The sequence below is a fragment of the Ovis aries genome, chromosome 24 (genome assembly GCF_016772045.2).
Source record: "Ovis aries strain OAR_USU_Benz2616 breed Rambouillet chromosome 24, ARS-UI_Ramb_v3.0, whole genome shotgun sequence".
Taxonomy (NCBI): Eukaryota; Metazoa; Chordata; class Mammalia; order Artiodactyla; family Bovidae; genus Ovis; species Ovis aries.
In genome coordinates this window covers 19213055-19231250 of record NC_056077.1, presented here as the reverse complement: position 1 = coordinate 19231250, position 18196 = coordinate 19213055, and the positions used below count along the sequence as shown (strand labels likewise).

General features: G+C 42.2%; 2 protein-coding genes across 7 annotated transcripts in view; one reads left to right on the top strand and one right to left on the bottom strand.

Moving 5' to 3' along the window:
- The window catches only part of DNAH3 (dynein axonemal heavy chain 3), a 232424-nt gene extending 220836 nt beyond the window's left edge, over nt 1-11588 (top strand). For all 4 annotated transcript variants that reach the window (XM_042240494.2, XM_015104112.4, XM_060405790.1 and 1 more), the window contains 4 exons: nt 1271-1413; nt 5574-5778; nt 6787-6924; nt 11181-11588. In XM_042240494.2, the coding sequence (XP_042096428.1) occupies nt 1271-1413; nt 5574-5778; nt 6787-6924; nt 11181-11534 (840 nt within the window). In that variant the 3' untranslated portion in view covers nt 11535-11588. The remainder of the gene's footprint in view (nt 1-1270; nt 1414-5573; nt 5779-6786; nt 6925-11180) is intronic.
- Nucleotides 11589-14487: 2899 nt separating this feature from the next.
- LYRM1 (LYR motif containing 1) overlaps nt 14488-18196 on the bottom strand; it is a 39477-nt gene continuing 35768 nt past the window's right edge. For all 3 annotated transcript variants that reach the window (XM_042240506.2, XM_042240505.1, XM_027961573.2), the window contains one exon: nt 14488-15752. In XM_042240506.2, the coding sequence (XP_042096440.1) occupies nt 15636-15752 (117 nt within the window). In that variant the 3' untranslated portion in view covers nt 14488-15635. The remainder of the gene's footprint in view (nt 15753-18196) is intronic.

The window sequence follows — 18196 nt, the reverse complement described above, 5'->3', positions numbered from 1 at the left end:
CTGAACTGATGATCATTTCACTTGGTCTACAGATGAGGGCAAAATGAGCCATACAAGATATGACCCACTTCAAGGCACTCATAAACCCAGAAGCAGTGCCAGATCCAAAACCGTATCTCCTGACTCTCCTGTTCTCTCTTTTCCTTCTCTTCTTTTCTCCAACTTCTAAGCCACCCCATGTTCAACTTTTCTCAGCTGTGGATTTTGCATACAGTTGGCTTTGCAAATCTGCAGGTTTTGCATCCTTGAGTTTGACCAAGATTGAAAATATTCAGAAAAAAATTTCCAGAAAGTTCCAAAAAGAAAAACTTGCATTTGCCTCACTTCATGATGTTTATATTGTATTTACCACTATTTACATAGCATTTACATTGTTTTAGGTAATATAAGTAATCTATAAATGATTTAAAGTATGAAGGGAAGGAGAGGTATGTGTAGGCTATATGCAAATACTACACCATTTTACATAAGGGACTTGAGCATCTGTGGATTTTGGTCCTGCAACCAATTCCTAGTGGATTCCAAGGGATGATTGAATTTGATTTCTTGATTTGGTTCATAGGACCATAAATGGTAATACATGTGAAGATAAAGCAGCCTGGTTTGTGTGTCTCAACTTAGGAAAGGAAATACCTCTCACAGTGGGAAGAGGGGAAGAAATATACATTCCACCCTCCCAGAATCACAGCATGGCAGGGCTGTGTGTCTCTCCCACATTCAGGTCGTACTCCTCCTCTTCCTACTCTTCCTCTAGGCCTTGTCCATTCCTTACTCGGCTAAATTCACTGGGCTATTCTTGCTCAATGCTGAGGAATGGTCTACTGCTTTCCCAGATGTCCATGTCACTGGCTCTGAGCAAAGTCCCATCTGTACCAGGAGCTGGCCTTAAGGAGCTGGCTATGAGAGCCTTGGGAGATTGTCTCCTAGGAGTGACCTTGAAGACTGGAGGAGCTCTGCAGGGTTCAGCACTTCCCTGAGGCCACCTGGCTGGCTAAGCAGGAATTTCCCACCCAACCCTCAGGCTTTCGCTCTGGCCCTGAGAACAGGACTCTAATTGTTTGGCTTAGAGGCAATGTCCTCCCTAAATCTGGGGCCAGCATGGGTAACCTCCGTACCTTCAAGGCAGAATTGGCTTCTGTAGGAGAGTTCCGAAAAGCTCCTATAGACTAAGTTTAGAAAGACAAATGCTCACTGCCTTAGGTTTACCTGGACAAAGTCCCAGCCCAGGGGCCTTGTTTCTCATTCACCTCTCTAATGCTTACACTTTAAGGAAGTGGTTGAGGAGCTGGCCCAGGACATACTCTCCAAGCTTCCCAATGAATTTGACTTGGAGTTGGTCATGAAGTTGTACCCTGTGGTCTATGAAGAATCCATGAACACTGTCCTAAGGCAAGAGCTCATCAGATTCAACAGGTGGGCTGTCTGGTCTTACTTGGATCCTGGGAGTTAGAGTGTGAGGGGAAGGATCTAATAGGCAGTAACTAGAAAGGACACTTGATAAAGGTTGCTGTGCAGAGTTGGTTTGCCCTACCTGCAGGAAGGCATATAAATAGGGGATCCCAGCATGTGTTCGGAGAAGGCAATGGCAACCCACTCCAGTACTGTTGCCTGGAAAATCCCATGGGCAGAGGAGCCTGGTAGGCTGCAGTCCATGGGGTTGTGAAGAGTCTAACACAACTAAGCGACTTCACTTTCACTTTTCCCTTCCATGCATTGGAGAAGGAAATGGCAACCCACTCGTGTTCTTGCCTGGAGAATCCCAGGGACGGGGGAGCCTGGTGGGCTGCTGTCTATGGGGTCGCACAGAGTTGGACATGACTGAAGCGACTTAGCAGCAGCAGCATGTCTTGGTCCAGGGTTAAATCATTCCTTCTATTCATTTGCTCTTATTCATTCATGTGACATCTGTAAAGTGGGGTTAAAACCATTAGGCTAATAGTGAAAGAAATCATTAAAGCCACTTTTATTGAGCCTTTATTACCAGATATGGCTCCAAGTACTCAAGCCTTTGCATTCAAATCACACAATAGTCTTTTTTTTTCAGTTTTATATTTATTTGAACTATTTCTTTATTGTCCAGTAAGGTTGTTTAACACATGGCAATTTTTTAAAAAATAATTGGCATTTTACATATTATATTATATTTTATTTTTTAACCATTTATCATTTATTATTATCATTTTTTTTAACTTTATAATATTGTATTACGTGTACCCCAGTGTTCATCGAAGCACTGTTTATAATAGCCAGGACATGGAAGCAACCTAGATGTCCATCAGTAGATGAATGGATAAGAAAGCTGTGATACATATACACAATGGAGTATTACTCAGCCATTAAAGAGAATACATTTGAATCAGTTCTAATGAGGTGGATGAAACTGGAGCCTATTATACAGATAAGCCAGAAAGAAAAACACCAATACAGTATACTAACACATATGTATGGAATTTAGAAAGACGGTAATGATAACCCTGTATGCGAGAGAGCAAACGAGACATATGTATAGAACACAATAGTCTTTTAAAACATGCACAATTAGTAATCCCTCTGCTATTGTTTTACAGATGAGAAAACTGAGACCCAGAAAGGCTAAGTAATTTGTTCAAGGTCACACAGTGATTCAATGACTGAACTGAGTTTGAACTCAGACCAATCCCAAAGCCTCTGCACTTAGCCAGTATGTGAAATCAGGGTAAACATATAAAGGGTGGGGAGTTCAACCCATTGCTTCTACTCCAGGGGCAAGGAATGGCTATTATAAGATGGCATGGGGCTAAGGGCCTCTGGCTTTCTATTCTAGTTCCCCCTCATTTCTCCTCCAGAGCACAGAGCCCAGTGGGATCACCTTGATTTGATTTCTAGATAGTCAAAACTGAAAGCATTCCAAAACACCATCTAGGAGAGATAAGAACTCATCTCTTTCACCTTCAAGTCAAGGTTCTTGCTGCTCTACATACTCTATTTTTATTTTGTTTTTAAAATTTTTTAATTAATATTTTATTCTCATTGTTTTCCTCTAATTTTATTATTACAAACCCTTGTGTCAAGGGCTGACTTTCAATAGATTGCAGTGAGGGAGCTGCTCTGCTATGTAATAAACCCAGAACCAGAAGCAGATCATCCAGGGAATGGTTTAGCACCAGGTTCCCCAACAACAGTGTGGTAGGGCGAGGGGGCACCTGCCTTTCCAGCCATGCCCCATATCCCAGGACAAAAGGCTGTCTGCACCGGACCCCAGTCCTGATGCACAGCAGGGCGCACCACACCATGCCCCCAGGAATGCTGCTGGAAGCCCGCTGGCAGGGACAGTGGGGGACCAGCTATCCGAGGACAGCCGATACTCCCTTGGCGCTGCCATATCCTTCCACCTGGGTGAGATTCTGACTTAGAGGCATTCAGTCATAATCCCACAGATGGTAACTTTGCCCCATTGGCTCCTCAACCAAGCACATACACCAAATGTCTGAACCTGCGACCACAGACTCTAAATGCTGCTGTCTCCGTTTTTGCTCAATGGTCATTGCTTAGTTATAGGGATAGCCCTGACTCTGAAAGACAAGGAAACTGGAAGAATTTCATCTAAGAATTGATTGACCCTCTTAGTTTTAGTGTTACTCTCTAGAGTCAATAGTCAGTTGGCCATATGGGTGACCAAGCAAAATAGAGTGTGAGTCAAGGTTGCTGACTACTTGAGTCAATACCTTGGTATGATAGGATGCAGTCCTCATTCATCCGGACACCAGGCCAATGACTTTCCTCCTCTGCCACTCATTTGCCCCTAAGGTCATTGGAGCTCTTGGTGATTACAGTCACCTTCACTAGCCTTTGGGCTTTCCTAGTAGCTCAGTTGGTAAAGAATCCGCCTGCAATGCAGGAGACCCCGCTTCAATTCCTGGGTCAGGAAGATCCACTGGAGAAGGGATAGGCTTACCCACTCCAGTATTCGTGGGCTTCCCTGGTGGCTCAGCTGGTAAAGAATCCACCTGCAATGCAAGAGACCTGGGTTTGATCCCTGGGTTGGGAAGATCCCTTAGAGAAGGGAACAGGCTACCCACTCCAGTATTCTGGCCTGGAGAATTCCATGGACTGTGCTGTCCATGGGATTGCAAAGACTCAGACACAACTGAATTACTTTCACTAGCCTCTACCACTGGCCATTATAATATAAGAGAAGAGGGTAACAGCACTTATATTTCAGTGGTGCTCAGGATTAATTACGTTGGGCAATACTGCAACATACCTTCCCATTACCCTCTTTTTTTTTTTTTTTTTTTTGCCTATTCACCTAGTAGTATGAGAAGCCCAGAATGACAGTTCAGCTTCCAGTTCAGGGGAACCATTATTGCGTCTTCTCAGGCAAACTTTCCTCCTTGAGTACTAAAAATCTTGAAACCAGCAGAGCTCATAGTTGCAAGAATAGAAATAGAACTTTTGCAAGTAGCTCTTTAGGTGTAATAGAGGTCTGTGGTATAATCCCTCAGAGGGTAGTTTTGCTCTTAACCCCTCAGCCAAGTATATACACCAATAACGTGTTTGAACCTTAAATTCCTCTTCATATAAATGTTTAATGGTTGCACATTCAGGGATCTGTTTCTTGGGTTTAAGCATTCTCATGTCCATTTGGCTAGGAGTCCATAAATCTCTGGACATGACAAGCTCTCTCTGGTAGCAGATTCTTCGGCACTCTCAGTTCCCCCCGGACTTGGTGAGTCCCCATAATAGAGGCCAGAGCCAAAGGCAGATGATCTTAGAATCTTTTAGGCTGCTCTTCAGCTGCCTTTTCTCAGGAAGGCATGAACCTCATAGTCTATAAAAAGAATTTTGTTTTTAAAACAAAGAAGAAGCCTTAAAACTGCATTACCCTTTGACCCAGAAGTTCTGCTTTTACTAAGCTGCTAAGTCGCTTCAGTCGTGTCCGACTCTGTGCAGCCCCATAGACGGCAGCCCACTAGGTTCCCCCGTCCCGGGGATTCTCCAGGCAAGAACATTGGAGTGGGTTGCCATTTCCTTCTCCAATGCACGAAAGTGAAAAGTGAAAGTGAAGTCACTCAGTTGTGTCCAACTCTTTGCGACCCCATGGACTGCAGCCTACCAGGCTCCTCCATCCATGGGAGTTTCCAGGCAAGAGTACTGGAGTGGGTTGCCATTGCCTTCTAGTAATGTTATTTACAGTAACAACAATCTAGAAATAATATGTTTCAGCAAGAGGAATAATTAGATAAAATGGAACACCTTGCAGTCATTAAAAAGGATGATTTTAGGTAGGTCTCTCTTGAATAAGAAAGATGTTCCCTTTATGCTAAGAGAGAAAAACAAATTACATATATATATATGTAATCCCATTAAAAATAATTTGTGTTTACATATAGAAAAATCTAGAAAGATATACATCAGAGTTATCTTTAGGTGGTGATTGAATTTTTTCTCATCTTTACAATTCTTCTCTCATGAACGTATATTATCTGACTTTTTAAAGGGAGGAAAAGTAAAAGGAGACTTGGAGTCAGTGCACTTGGGGTAGAATGAGGTCATTGGAGAGCCAGGCTGAGTCTTCTCCTTTGTTCTTGCAGACTGACAGAAGTGGTTCACAGAAGCCTCATCGATCTTGGCCGAGCAATTAAAGGGCAGGTTCTGATGTCCTCAGAGCTGGAGGATGTCTTCAGTAGCATGCTTGTGGGTAAAGTGCCAGCCATGTGGATGGCAAAGTCCTACCCATCACTGAAGCCCCTGGGAGGCTATGTGGCTGACCTGCTAGCCCGCCTGGCCTTCTTCCAGGTACCTCGGAATCAGGGTAACTGGGCACCTGGGATTCTCATTCAGGTGGAGAGGACATTCTGGAATGACAGGTTAGAGGTGGAAGGGGATAGGGTAGCCACAGAGCATCCTGGATTGAGCACCTTCTGGAAACTCTTACTAGGGTTGCGGACAGGAGGGAGACTTTCAAAGTCCTTGAAAAGTTTATAGCCTATAAAGGCAGGAGTAGGAATGAGAATAAATGCCACAAACCAGTGTCTCATGGGCTACATACAGCTCATGGGCTAATAGATAGATTTCGTTTGGCTACCTGGTAATTTAAAAATCTGAGGGCTTCCCTGGTGGCTCAGTGGTAAAGAATCTGCCTGTCAGTGAAGGAGACAGTGGATCGATCCCTGATCCAGGAAGATCCCACATGCAGTTGGAGCAACTAAACTGATTCACCACAACTGTTGAGCCTGCGCTCTAGAGCCTGGGAGCCACAACTATGGACCCCATGTGCCACAACTACTGAAGGCCAAGCACCCTAGAGCCTGTGCTCCTCAACTAGAGAGTAGCACCTGCTTGCTGCAACCAGAGGCAAGTTTGTGCAGCAATGAAAATAAATACAATTTTTAAAATATTAAAAAAATTAAACTTTGAGCTAGCATATAAATACTGGATTATTACATATAAAAATACAGATATTTTCTTGCAAAAAAAGGAAGACCTGAATCAATGGACCTGCATACCTGCATGACAACTACTGCTGGAATTGAGTAGCTGTTGCTTAGACAAGACATATATTCTCTACTGCTATAGTCCCTTCTACTCTCTACTGTATCCCTAACACCAGCTTGCACCAGTGCTTTCTACTTCAAACTGGGAAAATAGAAGATAAAGGAAAATAGAAGATAAGACTACAAAGTCTGCCTGTTTCCAGAAAAATGAGAAAAAGCCTATTTCTTCATGGGACTCATTTTTATTATTGCCTTTGAACTATCTTTGATGTATTACTGATTTTGCATTTTTATTTCTGTGGTTCTCTAGGAATGGATTGACAATGGACCTCCTGTGGTCTTTTGGATCTCTGGATTCTACTTTACACAGTCTTTTTTGACAGGAGTCTCTCAGAATTATGCTCGGAAATACACCATCCCCATTGATCACATTGGATTTGAGTTTGAGGTAGGGGCATTTTAGGGTACAACAGCTCAAAGCAGTGTTGTCCATTGCCTTGAGTCCAAACATTTAGATGTGTTAAGGTTCAAATACTTCTGAGATGATACAAATGAAGTATTTAGCATGACTTAAAGTAGCTCCAAGGAGAAAGAAATGGCAACTCACTCCAGTATTTTTGCCTGGAGAATCCCAGAGATGGAGGAGCCTGGTGGTCTGCCGTCTAAGGAGTCACACAGAGTCTGACACGACTGAAGTGACTTAGCAGCTGTAGCAGCAGCAGCAGCAAAGTAGCTCCAAAGTTATCCCCAACAGAACCAGAGGATTCCCAATGCTTTGTCTCTTGTGTATATAAAAAGGGAATCTTTCCAGAGGAAAACTCTGCCACAGTTGTACCAAAAACAATGAAAGCATATTCCATACTGTCTATTCAACATGGTGGACTTTTCATTTGGAAGGATGTTAAAGGTCTTGTGTAGGGCTTTGCTTAAAGTCAAAGGATGCCAATAGTCAAGAATCACCCAACCTATGTTTGGAGAGAAAGGAGTAGACAGACTTTAATAGAACATTGTAGAATTTTAAATTTTATGGAAAGATCCTTTGAGATCATCTCATCCAGACATCGCAAACTAATTGCCTTAGATATTAGTTTAGTTTATAAATGAACTTGACTGGCCTTTCTTGTTGTTGTTCAGTCACTCAGTTGTGTCTGACTCTTAGGAACCCCATGGATGCACACCAGGCTTCCCTGTCCTTCACCACCTCCCAGAGCTTGCTCAAACTCATGTCCATTAAGTCAGTGGTACCATCCAACCATCTCGTCCTCTGTCGTCCCCTTCTCCTCCTGCCTTCAATCTTTCCCACCATCAGGGTTTTCTGTAATGAGTCTGCTCTTTGTATCAGGTAGCCAAAGTATTGGAGCTTCAACATCAGTCCTTCCATTGAATATTCAGGGTTAATTTCCTTTAGGATTCACTGATTTGATCTCCTTGCAGTCCAAGGGAGTCTCAAGAGTCTTCTGCAACACCACACTTCAAAAGCATCAATTCTTTGGTGCTCAGGCTTCTTTATAGTCCAACTCTCACATCCATATGTGAATAGTGGAAACACCATAGCTTTGACTATATGGACCTTTGTTGGAAAGGTAGTGTCTCTGCTTTTTAATATGCTGTTTAGGTTTGTCAAATCTTTCTTCCAAAGAGCAAGCGTCTTTTAATTTCATGGCTGCTGTCACCATCTGCAGTGAGTTTGGAGCCAAAGAAAATAAAGTCTGTTACTGTTTCCATTGTTTCCCCAACTATTTGCCATGAAGTGATAGGACCAAATGCCATGATCTTACTTTTTTGAATACTGAATTTTAAGCCAGCTTTTTCACTCTCCTCTTTCACCTTCATCAAGAGGCTCTTCAGTTCCTCTTTGCTTTCTACCATAAGGGTAGTATATTTCTCCTGGCAATCTTGATTCCAGCTTGTGTTCCATCCAGCCCAGCATTTCGCATGATGAACTCTGCATATATGTTAAAGAAGCAGGGTGACAATACATAATCTTGACATACTCCTTTCCCAATTTTGAACCAGTTTGTTGTTCCATGTCTATTCCTTCTTGACCTGCATAGGTTTCTCAGGAAGCAGGTAGGGGGTCTGGCATTATCATCTCTTTAAGAATTTTCCACTGTTCCTATGCAATATTGTTCCTTATAGCATCAAATTTTACTTTGAACACCAGACACATGCACAACTGGGCATTTTTTCCACTTTGCCTCAAACTCTTCACTCCTTATGGAGCTGTTTCTCTGATCTTCTTCAGTAGCATATCAGGCACCTACCGACCTGGAGATTTCATCTTTCAGTGTTATATCTTTTTGTCTTTTCATATACTTATGGTGTTTGAAAGGTTGTGGCTGCAAGCCATGTGTTACCCTGGGATTCATGACATTGGAGAGGATTTCAATCTGGGGCTAGAGACAAGTCTTGACTACTCGGAGCTTTTTGTATGGCTAAGTTTTTTTAAAGTATAATAGAGATAGGGAAAGCTTCTGATATATACATCAGAAGGGGACAGAGAGTACCCGCTTGCTAGTTTTTAGCAAGGCATTTTATGTCTGTTAGCAATTTTCTAATCAGAAGAGAGACACCTCCAGTCTAAGGGAGTTTCACCAGGCCCCTCTCCCACAATATACATTTTGAGATAGAATGGCACAAGGTGTGTCATCCCCCAGCCATAAAGTAATTGACATGAATACTGGTTGTTGAGTCATTATCAGCCCAAGCTTTGGAAAAAAAAAAAAGTCTTAGGTGGAACCAATTTGAAGAAAGGCAAATTCTAAAGCAAATACATAGTTTCATTAACATTGCTTAAGAAAAACATTTTCATAATAAAGCAGCACTGGTTAGCTCAAGGTCTGAGAAAAGTTTAGTTCAGGCAGAATCAGGTGTTGTCAACAGAGAAGGGAAAAAAGTCTGCCACTTGCAATTTATTTCCTCCTACAGCTTGGGGACCTCATACCAAGGCTGTTAACACCCTCAGGTTCTCAAAGCAAGAATACTGAAGTGGTTTACCATTCCCTTCTCCAGTGGACCATGTTTTGTCAGAACTCTACACCATGACCCATCCATCTTGGGTGGCCCTACACGGCATGGCTCATAGTTTCATTGAGTTAGACAAGGCTGTGGTCCACGTGATCAGTTTGGCTGGTTTTCTGTGATTGCGGTTTTCATTCCGTCTGCCCTCTGATGAATGAGGATAACAGGCTTGTGGACGCTTCCTAATGGCTGTGGGGAAAACTGGGTCTTGCTTTGGTAGGTGGGGCCATGCTCAGTAAATCTTTAATTTTCTGCTGATGGGGGGCGGGGGGTGGTGGTGGTGGGGACAACACAGTGTGTTCCCTCCCTGTGGTTTGGCCTGAGGCCACACTATGGTAGAGGTAATGGCAGTAATGGTGACCTCCTTCTAAAGTACTTACTGCCAGCACACCACAGCTCCCAGGACTGTTGTAGTCGGTGCCCCTGACCTCACGGCAGGCCACTGTCAACCCACGCCTCCGCCGGAGACTCCTGGACACTCACAGGCATGTTTGGCTCAGTCTCTTGTGGGGTAGCTGCCCCTTTCTCCTGTGTCCTGGTGCACACAAGCTTTTGTTTGTGCCCTCCAAGTGTTTGTTTCCCCAGTCCTGTGGAATTTCTGTAATCAAATCCCACTGGCCTTCAAAGTCTAATTCCTGGGGGTTCTCAGTCCTTTCGCTGGATCCCCAGATTGGGAAATCTGTTGAGGGCCCTAGAACTTTTGCAACAGTGTGAGAACTTCTTTGGTAATAAGTGTTCTCCAGTTTGTGGGGCGTCTGCTTGATGGCTCTATAGTGGAGCTAATGGCAACCTCCTCCAAAAGGACTTATGTCACATACCATGCCTCCCAGGTCTGCTGCTGCCAGAGGCCCTGTCCCCGTAGCAGGCCACTGCTGACCTGTGCCTCTGCAGGAGAACACTCAAACACTCAAAGGCAGGTCTGGCTATCTCTTGTGGGGGTCACTGCTCCTTTCCCTTGGTCCTGGTGCGCACAAGGTTGTTTGTGCCCTCCAAGCATCTCTGGCAGGTCTGAGGTTTGATTCTAAATGTGATTTTGCCCTTTCTACCATCTTGTCAGGGCCTCTCCTTTGCCCTTGGATGCGGCGTTTGTTTTTTTTTTCTTGTGGGATACTACATTCTCCTGTCAATGGTTGTTCACAGCAGCTAGTTATGATTTTCATGTTCTCACAAGAGAAGATGAGCACACGTCCTTCTACTCCACAATCTTAAAGAAGTTTATCAGCTCCGAATCTAAACAATGGTGTGCTAGGGCTGGCTCATACTAACTCACCAGAGCCAGCTACAGGTGGTTGTTAAATAATGGATATGCTGAAATTGATCATGGTGGGGCTCTTCACACCACAGAAATTGACAGAAACTACAAATCAAAGTTTTACTTCTTCTACTAGAGAACTATTTTACCAGCATGCAGCTGAATCTAACCCCTCACTTTACAGATCCATATTCAGAAAGGGGAAAGATTATACAAGGCCACTAAGGTAGGTAATAGTTAATGTGGCCTCCTGGTTCTTGTTGACTGGAAATCAGGCATGGCCCATGTAGCATGTAGGAATATTATCAGAGAAGTCTCAGTGTCCTGGGAGACAGACAGTAAAGCCAGTTTTTACCTTTTCCGTCTCTTAATGCTGCCTCATTTAGGAAAATGGCAGGTAACAATGGAACTCACAGCTTCCTGTCTTTCAGGTAACCACACAAGAAACAGTCATGGAGAGTAACCCAGAAGATGGGGCCTACATAAAAGGACTCTTCTTAGAAGGTGCCCGTTGGGACAGGAAAAAGATGCAGATCGGGGAGTCTTTCCCCAAAATCCTCTATGATCCATTACCCATCATTTGGCTGAAACCTGGGGAAAGTGCAATGTTTCTGCATCAGAACATTTATGTGTGTCCAGTCTACAAAACAAGTGCCAGGAGAGGTACCCTCTCCACAACAGGGCACTCCACCAACTATGTCCTATCCATTGAACTCCCAACTGACAGGCCTCAGAAGCACTGGATAAACCGAGGAGTTGCCTCTCTGTGCCAGCTAGATAATTGATGGCATGTGTCTCAACAGAGAAAATAAAAAATAAAAAGAGTATCATTCTTGACTGACGTATAGCTTTCCTTTCTTGAGAGTCACATGGTATGATCCTGATCACCAGGGAAGCCCCAATGATGATGATAGTTATATTAATGGAGCACTTGCCATGATCTAGGTATCTTAGCACACTCCTATAAAGTAGGTTATTATCCTTACTTTATGGGTGCAGAAACCAAGATATAGAGAAAGTAATATTCTCCAAGTCAGGTAGTTACTAAAATAGTGGAGCCTAGTTTTGAATATAGGCAATAGGATTCTTCAGCCTAGACCTTGAGTCACTAAGGTCCCTGGCTAAGCTCTTTGATTTTTTTTTTTCCTATTATTTTGCCATAACTGTCACTGAATTTTAATTGCTTCTCTACTAGTCTGTTAGATAGTATCACCAACTCAATGGACATGAATTTGATCAAACTCTGGAGATAGTGAAGGACAGGGAAGCCTGGTGTGCTGCAGTCCATGGTGTTGCAAAGAGTCAGATATGACTTAGTGACTGAGTTATACTCACTCTTGTCTCCATTTCAGTGATGCAAAAATGGAGGCTTAGAAAAGTAACTAGTTCAATTTTACAGCTAGCCAGTGGTACCCAAATTCTTCTTCACTAGCTTACACAGATGGGCAGAAATATCAACGAAAGGAGACATGAGAGAACCGTTATTTGTTGCTTGCCATGGTTTATCCTTGGGCTTTTAGATATCCTGCCTGTTCCTATGATTGTCTTCCTCTGTAGAAGCTCAGGAAGACTAAGTATCTTGTCTATGATCACCCAGTTCTTTCACACTGAGGAGCCAGGTTTTGAGCCAAGGTCTGTCTGGCTCTAGAACCCATTCATTTTTCACTGCTTCGTGCTGCCTCCTTCTTGAGGACTTGGGTATACTGTGATGTGGAATTTTAGAGGAGATGTGTAGTTCCAACAACCATATCCAAGAAATTTTTAGTTTATCACTATTTCTCCCCAGGGCCAGCTGGAAGAGAATCCCAAAGGAGATAAAAACAAAATTCTTGATGTATTCTCAACTAACTCTCATGTAGCTCTTTGGCTCTAATGGCTACCAAAGGCATTCCATTGGTCAGTTCACAGATGAGCAAAGACATAAGACTTCGTGAATCTTAATATGTCTGGCCTGGCTTCCCAGCTTCTTCACCAGAAGAAACGTTCTGACTTGGACTGTTTTTCTTGAATGAAGCTTCTGAGAACCACAAAAACATATTTCAGGAAACTTGTTTCTTCATGGCAACATGGAGTCAATCAAATTCCGATTGAGGATTCTGAATTCTGAGGTCAGCAAATGATCTAATCGATCCTAAGTGCAAAAGCAGGGCGGGGCTGGGGGGGAGGTGGTTCTCCAAATCTTGCCAGTGGGCAATAAAGAGTGAGGAGGAGACACTTTTTCTCAGCTCTAAGTATGTGGCTCAAAAGCTATTTTTTTTAAAGAAACGTAACTTTTTCCAATTGAGGGAAAAAAGATCAGAATTAACAGATAGGTAGAACTGCCATATTGTCTATTATTTCAAATAGATTGTTAAGTCATATGAGATGGAAAAGTGGGCAGGAACCCAAATCCCTGAAATCTTGGACTGGTTGAGGTAAGTCAGACTGCAAATGATAAGGCAGTAAAGAGGTTGCTAAAAGGACAACTGAAATTCAATTACAGTTATCTAACTCCAGCTTCAGCAGCAAAAAGCTGATGGAGGCAGGGACTGTTTCATTCCTCAGCGGTCAAGGGACAGAACGTTTGTATGTGATGGATTAAATTTTTGTAATTAAAAAAAATTTCCCCCTCTGGGAAAGTGCAGTAGGTTCTTCAGAAGTCCTGGTGAATTAGAGGCTGGAACTCTGGAGCAGGAACAGCCAGAGATCAGCTCTGTGAGAAGCTGTGGGCCCTGTCTAAAAATAGCTCAGCAGATGACATCAGACAAACCTTGTCATCAAGCTAGTTCTCTCTCTCTAAAAATCTGGCTCTTGAGTAAATAGTTTTCAGTCCTTGTCAGCCTTGGAAGAAAATGTCATTAAAAGAGGGGGTGTAGGGGAGGCTTCCAAAAGACCAAAGAAGATTTAATAGGGGGTTAAAGAGAAAAAGTTATTATAAACAAGTAGGTTTCATGGAAAGTTTGGCATATATAATTCACATTTAGCTTAAGATTCCTGGCACACAGAAAGTACTTAGAAGTTAACTAGCAATTAGATGGACTTTCATTTTGGAGGAGTCCTTCCATTTTGGAGGAAGGATGATTTCTACTTCTCATAGAGTAAGATAAAAATTGCATATTCAAAATCACCTTGAGTTACTTAGAAAGGGATCATGATGGGGACAGCAAGTCATGTTTCACTCAGTTCAGCACAGCTAGTTTTTCCTCCATTCCAAGAACAGGTCATTGTTTCATTGACTGACCACCAGATAAAGTTTGGCTTGAGTTCACAGGCCTTATATTGTTTTAGAAACACTTAACTTTAAACATTAGAACCACCTCTTGGCAGGGAAATACTTCCACAGTGAGATCAGACAGAAAGAGACTGACTGATGGAACAGCATATTGATGTCTCCGAGTTCAAGCTGGGTTGGGGTATGTGCTCACTGAATGGCTGTGGAGTGGCCAACATGCCAACCAACATATTTAAATTTATCTCTTCATCAAAGGCCTATAGCTATATTTTTATTAAATATGTATGTGCTATATCTCTTTTGACACAGTATTATATTTGCTTTCAATGTTATTGACAAACCCTGCGTCAATATTTACTTAACCTGCATGAGAGAGCACGCTCCTGCTCACAGGAACATTTTTGAAACTGAAATATATATACTTTAAATTAAAGAATCTGTGTGACAAGGGTATGGGCAGGAAGTTATCAGCTACTACTTCTGAGGGTCACAAGGCCATTTTGGTAAATGGTACAGAGAGACCAAAATAAATAGAGATTTTTCTTTATTGGTGATTACCCATCCGCTCTGGAGGTAAGAGGGAAAGTGAATGTGAAGTCGCTCAGTTGTGTCCGAATCTTTGCGACCACATGGACTATAGCCTATCAGGCTCCTCTGTCCATGGGATTTTCCAGGCAAGAGTGCTGGAGTGGATTGCCATTTCCTTCTCCAGGGGATCTTCTCGACCCAGGAATCGAACCCAGGTATCCTGCATTGCAGGCAGACGCTTTACCCTCTGAGCCACCAGGGAAGCCCTAAGAGGGAATGATGCTGATATACAAATGACCTGCCATGGGATTCTCATCTGTATCCACACATGCAAGGGTATAAGTAAATTGTTTTGATCTCTACTTGTTCCATTTCTGTTTGGACATAATTTGAAAGCCAGCTTAGCTCTTGTACTTCCTAATTATGTTAAGACAAAATTCTCATAATGAACGCAGTATGAGTTTCTAGTGAGCTTTTCAGGTCTTGGGTGTATCCAAAGTAATCACAGGCTTTAAGATAAACTAAATATATGCATTTACCTAAGATATGCACTTTTGTGTATGTGTACATCTAGGGCAGAGATGTATCTCATAAAATTTCAATGAAAAACCATGATTGATCCAAAGATGATGCACTTTTTAAGGGAATTTTATCTGGAAATGATAAGTTCCAAAAGACAACAAAGCACACACAAAAAGTCTACTTTTAAGTAAATCTATAACTTGGAAAAAAAAAAAAAAGGCCTAAAAATATTCTGAAGGGTAGTGTATAATCCTAAAGTAGCCATGAGAACTTCCATCAACTGGCTAATTTCTTCATATCAACTGGCATGTCTGGTGATTGGCGTTCCCTTGAAAGCTTCTGTCACCCTTCAGTCTTCTGCCCACAGGCCTTAGTTTTGTTTCCAAGTGGTGCTTCAGTGAGGATATAAGGTCCATGACCTCTAAGGTTAGTGTTTGTCTCGTCAGGCAGCAAGATCCTCAAAAACTGTAGTGATGTGTGAACACACATCATTCGGACAGTACCAATATTTCAGAGGTTTTAAGAAGATAATTGGATTTTTGCTCCTAATCAAGAACTGTTAACTGGTTTATATTCAAGGCTTAGTTGGCTCATCATTCTCGGAAAAAAACAACTTTATTCTGAGTTAGGAAACTTCATCGTGAGATTTGAGATATATTGGTTTGGAAAATTTCCTCAGTTTCTCCTGGCTTCGAAGTCCCCGGCCTCGTAGTGGGGTAAGGCCCATCGGAGGCAGATGAATCTGAATAATAAGAATAATGATAATATTAAAAATTATAGGACTTCCCTGGTGGCACAGTGGATAAGAATCTACCTGCCAGTGCAGGGGACATGGGTTTGATCCCTGGTCTGGGAGCCACTAAGCCTGTGTGCCACAACAACTGAAGCTGTGTGCCCTACAGCCCACACATGACAAATACTGAGCCTGTATGCTGAAACTACTGTAGCCCGTGCTCCCTAGAGTCTGTTTCACAAGAGAAGTCACTGCAATGAGAAGCCCATGCACTGCAACGAAGAGTAGCCACCGCTTGCTAAAACTAGAGAAAGGCCACACAAAAGCAATCAAGGCCCAGCACAACCAAAAATAAATAAATAAAGATAATAAAAGAATTGCAATCATTGCAGTAGCTTATATTCACCAAAGATTTACTAGGTACTATGTTCTCTGCTAAGTGCTAACTCTATGTTGTTTTTCAGTTGCTAAGTTATCTCCAACTCTTTGCAACCCCATGAACTGCAGCATTATCAGGCTTCCCTGTCCTTCACTATCTCCCAGAGTTTCCTCAAACTCATGTTCATTGACTCATGATGCCATCCAACCATCTCGTCCTCTGTCACCTTCTTCTCCTCTTGCCCTCAATCCTTCCCAGCATCAGGGTCTTTTCCAGTGAGTCAGCTCTTTGCATCAGGGTCAAAGTATTGGAGCTTCAGCTTCAGCATCAGTACTTCCAATGAATATTCAGGACTGATCTCCTTTAGGATTGACTGGTTGGATCTCCTTGCAGTCCATGGGACTCTCAAGAGTCTTCTCCAACCACAGCTCAAAAGCAACAATTCTTCCATGCTCAGCCTTCTTTATGGTCCAACTCATACATCCATACATGACTCCTGGAAAAAAAATAGCTTTAACTATATGGACCTTTGTCAGTAAAGTGATGTCTCTGCTTTTTAATACGCTATCTAGGTTTGTCATAGCTTTTCTTCCCAAGGAGCAACCATCTTTTAAATTCACGGCTGCAGTCACCATCCATAGTGACTTTGGAGCCTAAGAAAATAAAATCTGCCACTGTTTCCATTTTTTTCCCCTTCTATTTGCCATGAAGTGATGGAATCAGATGTCATGATTGTAGTTTTCTGAATGCTGAGTTTTAAACCAGCTTTTTCACTCTCCTCTTTCACCTTCATGAAAAGGCTCTTTAGTTCCTCTTTGCTTTCTGCCATTATGGTAGTATCATCTGCATATCTGAGGTTGTAGATATTTCTTGAAGCAATCTTGGTTCCAACTTGCGACTCATCCTGCCTGGCATCTCACGTGATGTACTCTGCATATAAGTTAAATAAGCAGGGTGACAATATACAGCCTTAACGTACTCCTTTCCCAATTTTGAGTCAGTCTGCTGTTCCATGTCTGGTTCTAACTGCTGCTTCTTGACCTGCAGACATGTTTCTCAGGTGGCAGGTCAGGTGATCTGCTATTCCCATCTCTTGAAGAATTTTCCACAATTTGTTGTGATCCATGCAGTCAAAGGCTTTAACATAGTCAATGAAGCATGAGTGTTGACAATTTGATCTCTGGTTCCTCTGCCATTTCTAAATCCAGTTGGTACATCCAGCTTGTAATTCTATACTGATTCATTATTCCTTATAGTCCTTATACACATTAATTCTCAATATAATCTCACAAAGAATATTATTCTAATATTCATAGATGAGAAAATGAAGGCTCAGAAGGATGAATAACTTGCTCATGATTATATATTAAGTGGTAGAACCAGGATTAGAATCCCGATCTGACTCCAAAGCTTGTGCTCTTCTTTGCCCTATTTCCTGCATGGAGGGGAAGAACTACAGATCATATAGTGAAATGAGAGTCCAAAGAAGGTGAGGAGAAGTGTGTATACAAACTTGTTCTGTGCAGAGTGAAAAACTGGACCAACATAAATGTCCACTGAAAGGGTACTGGTTAAATTAGGGTATATTCTTACAAAAGGATACAATGCATCCATTTTAAAAGATGGAAGCAGAGATATGCAAAAAAGGGAAGTAAAATAAATGGGCAATAACAGTATGCCTAGGTTCCCATGTACTTTAAGTAAAGAAAATGTATGTATGCAAGTATAGAAAAAAAGACTAAAAGGATATATTACCAAACTATTAGGCTGAGCCAATAAAATATAAAATTGCTGTTTCTGTAGGTCAAGAGTAAAATATTGGCAATTTCATATGGTCCAACTTAAAAGTTATAGTGGTCACTCCCACAGGGTGAGAATTTTTGACAATTTTCACTGTCTTATGCATTCCTTTAAAGTTTGAATTTTACTCATTCTTTTTTAAAAAATTATTTATTTACATTTTTCTGTGCTGGGTCTTCAATGCTGCATGTGGGCTACTCTCTAGTTGTGGTACACGGGCTTCTCATTGTGGTGGCATCTCCACTTGCAGAGCATGGGCTCTAGGGCACCCAGG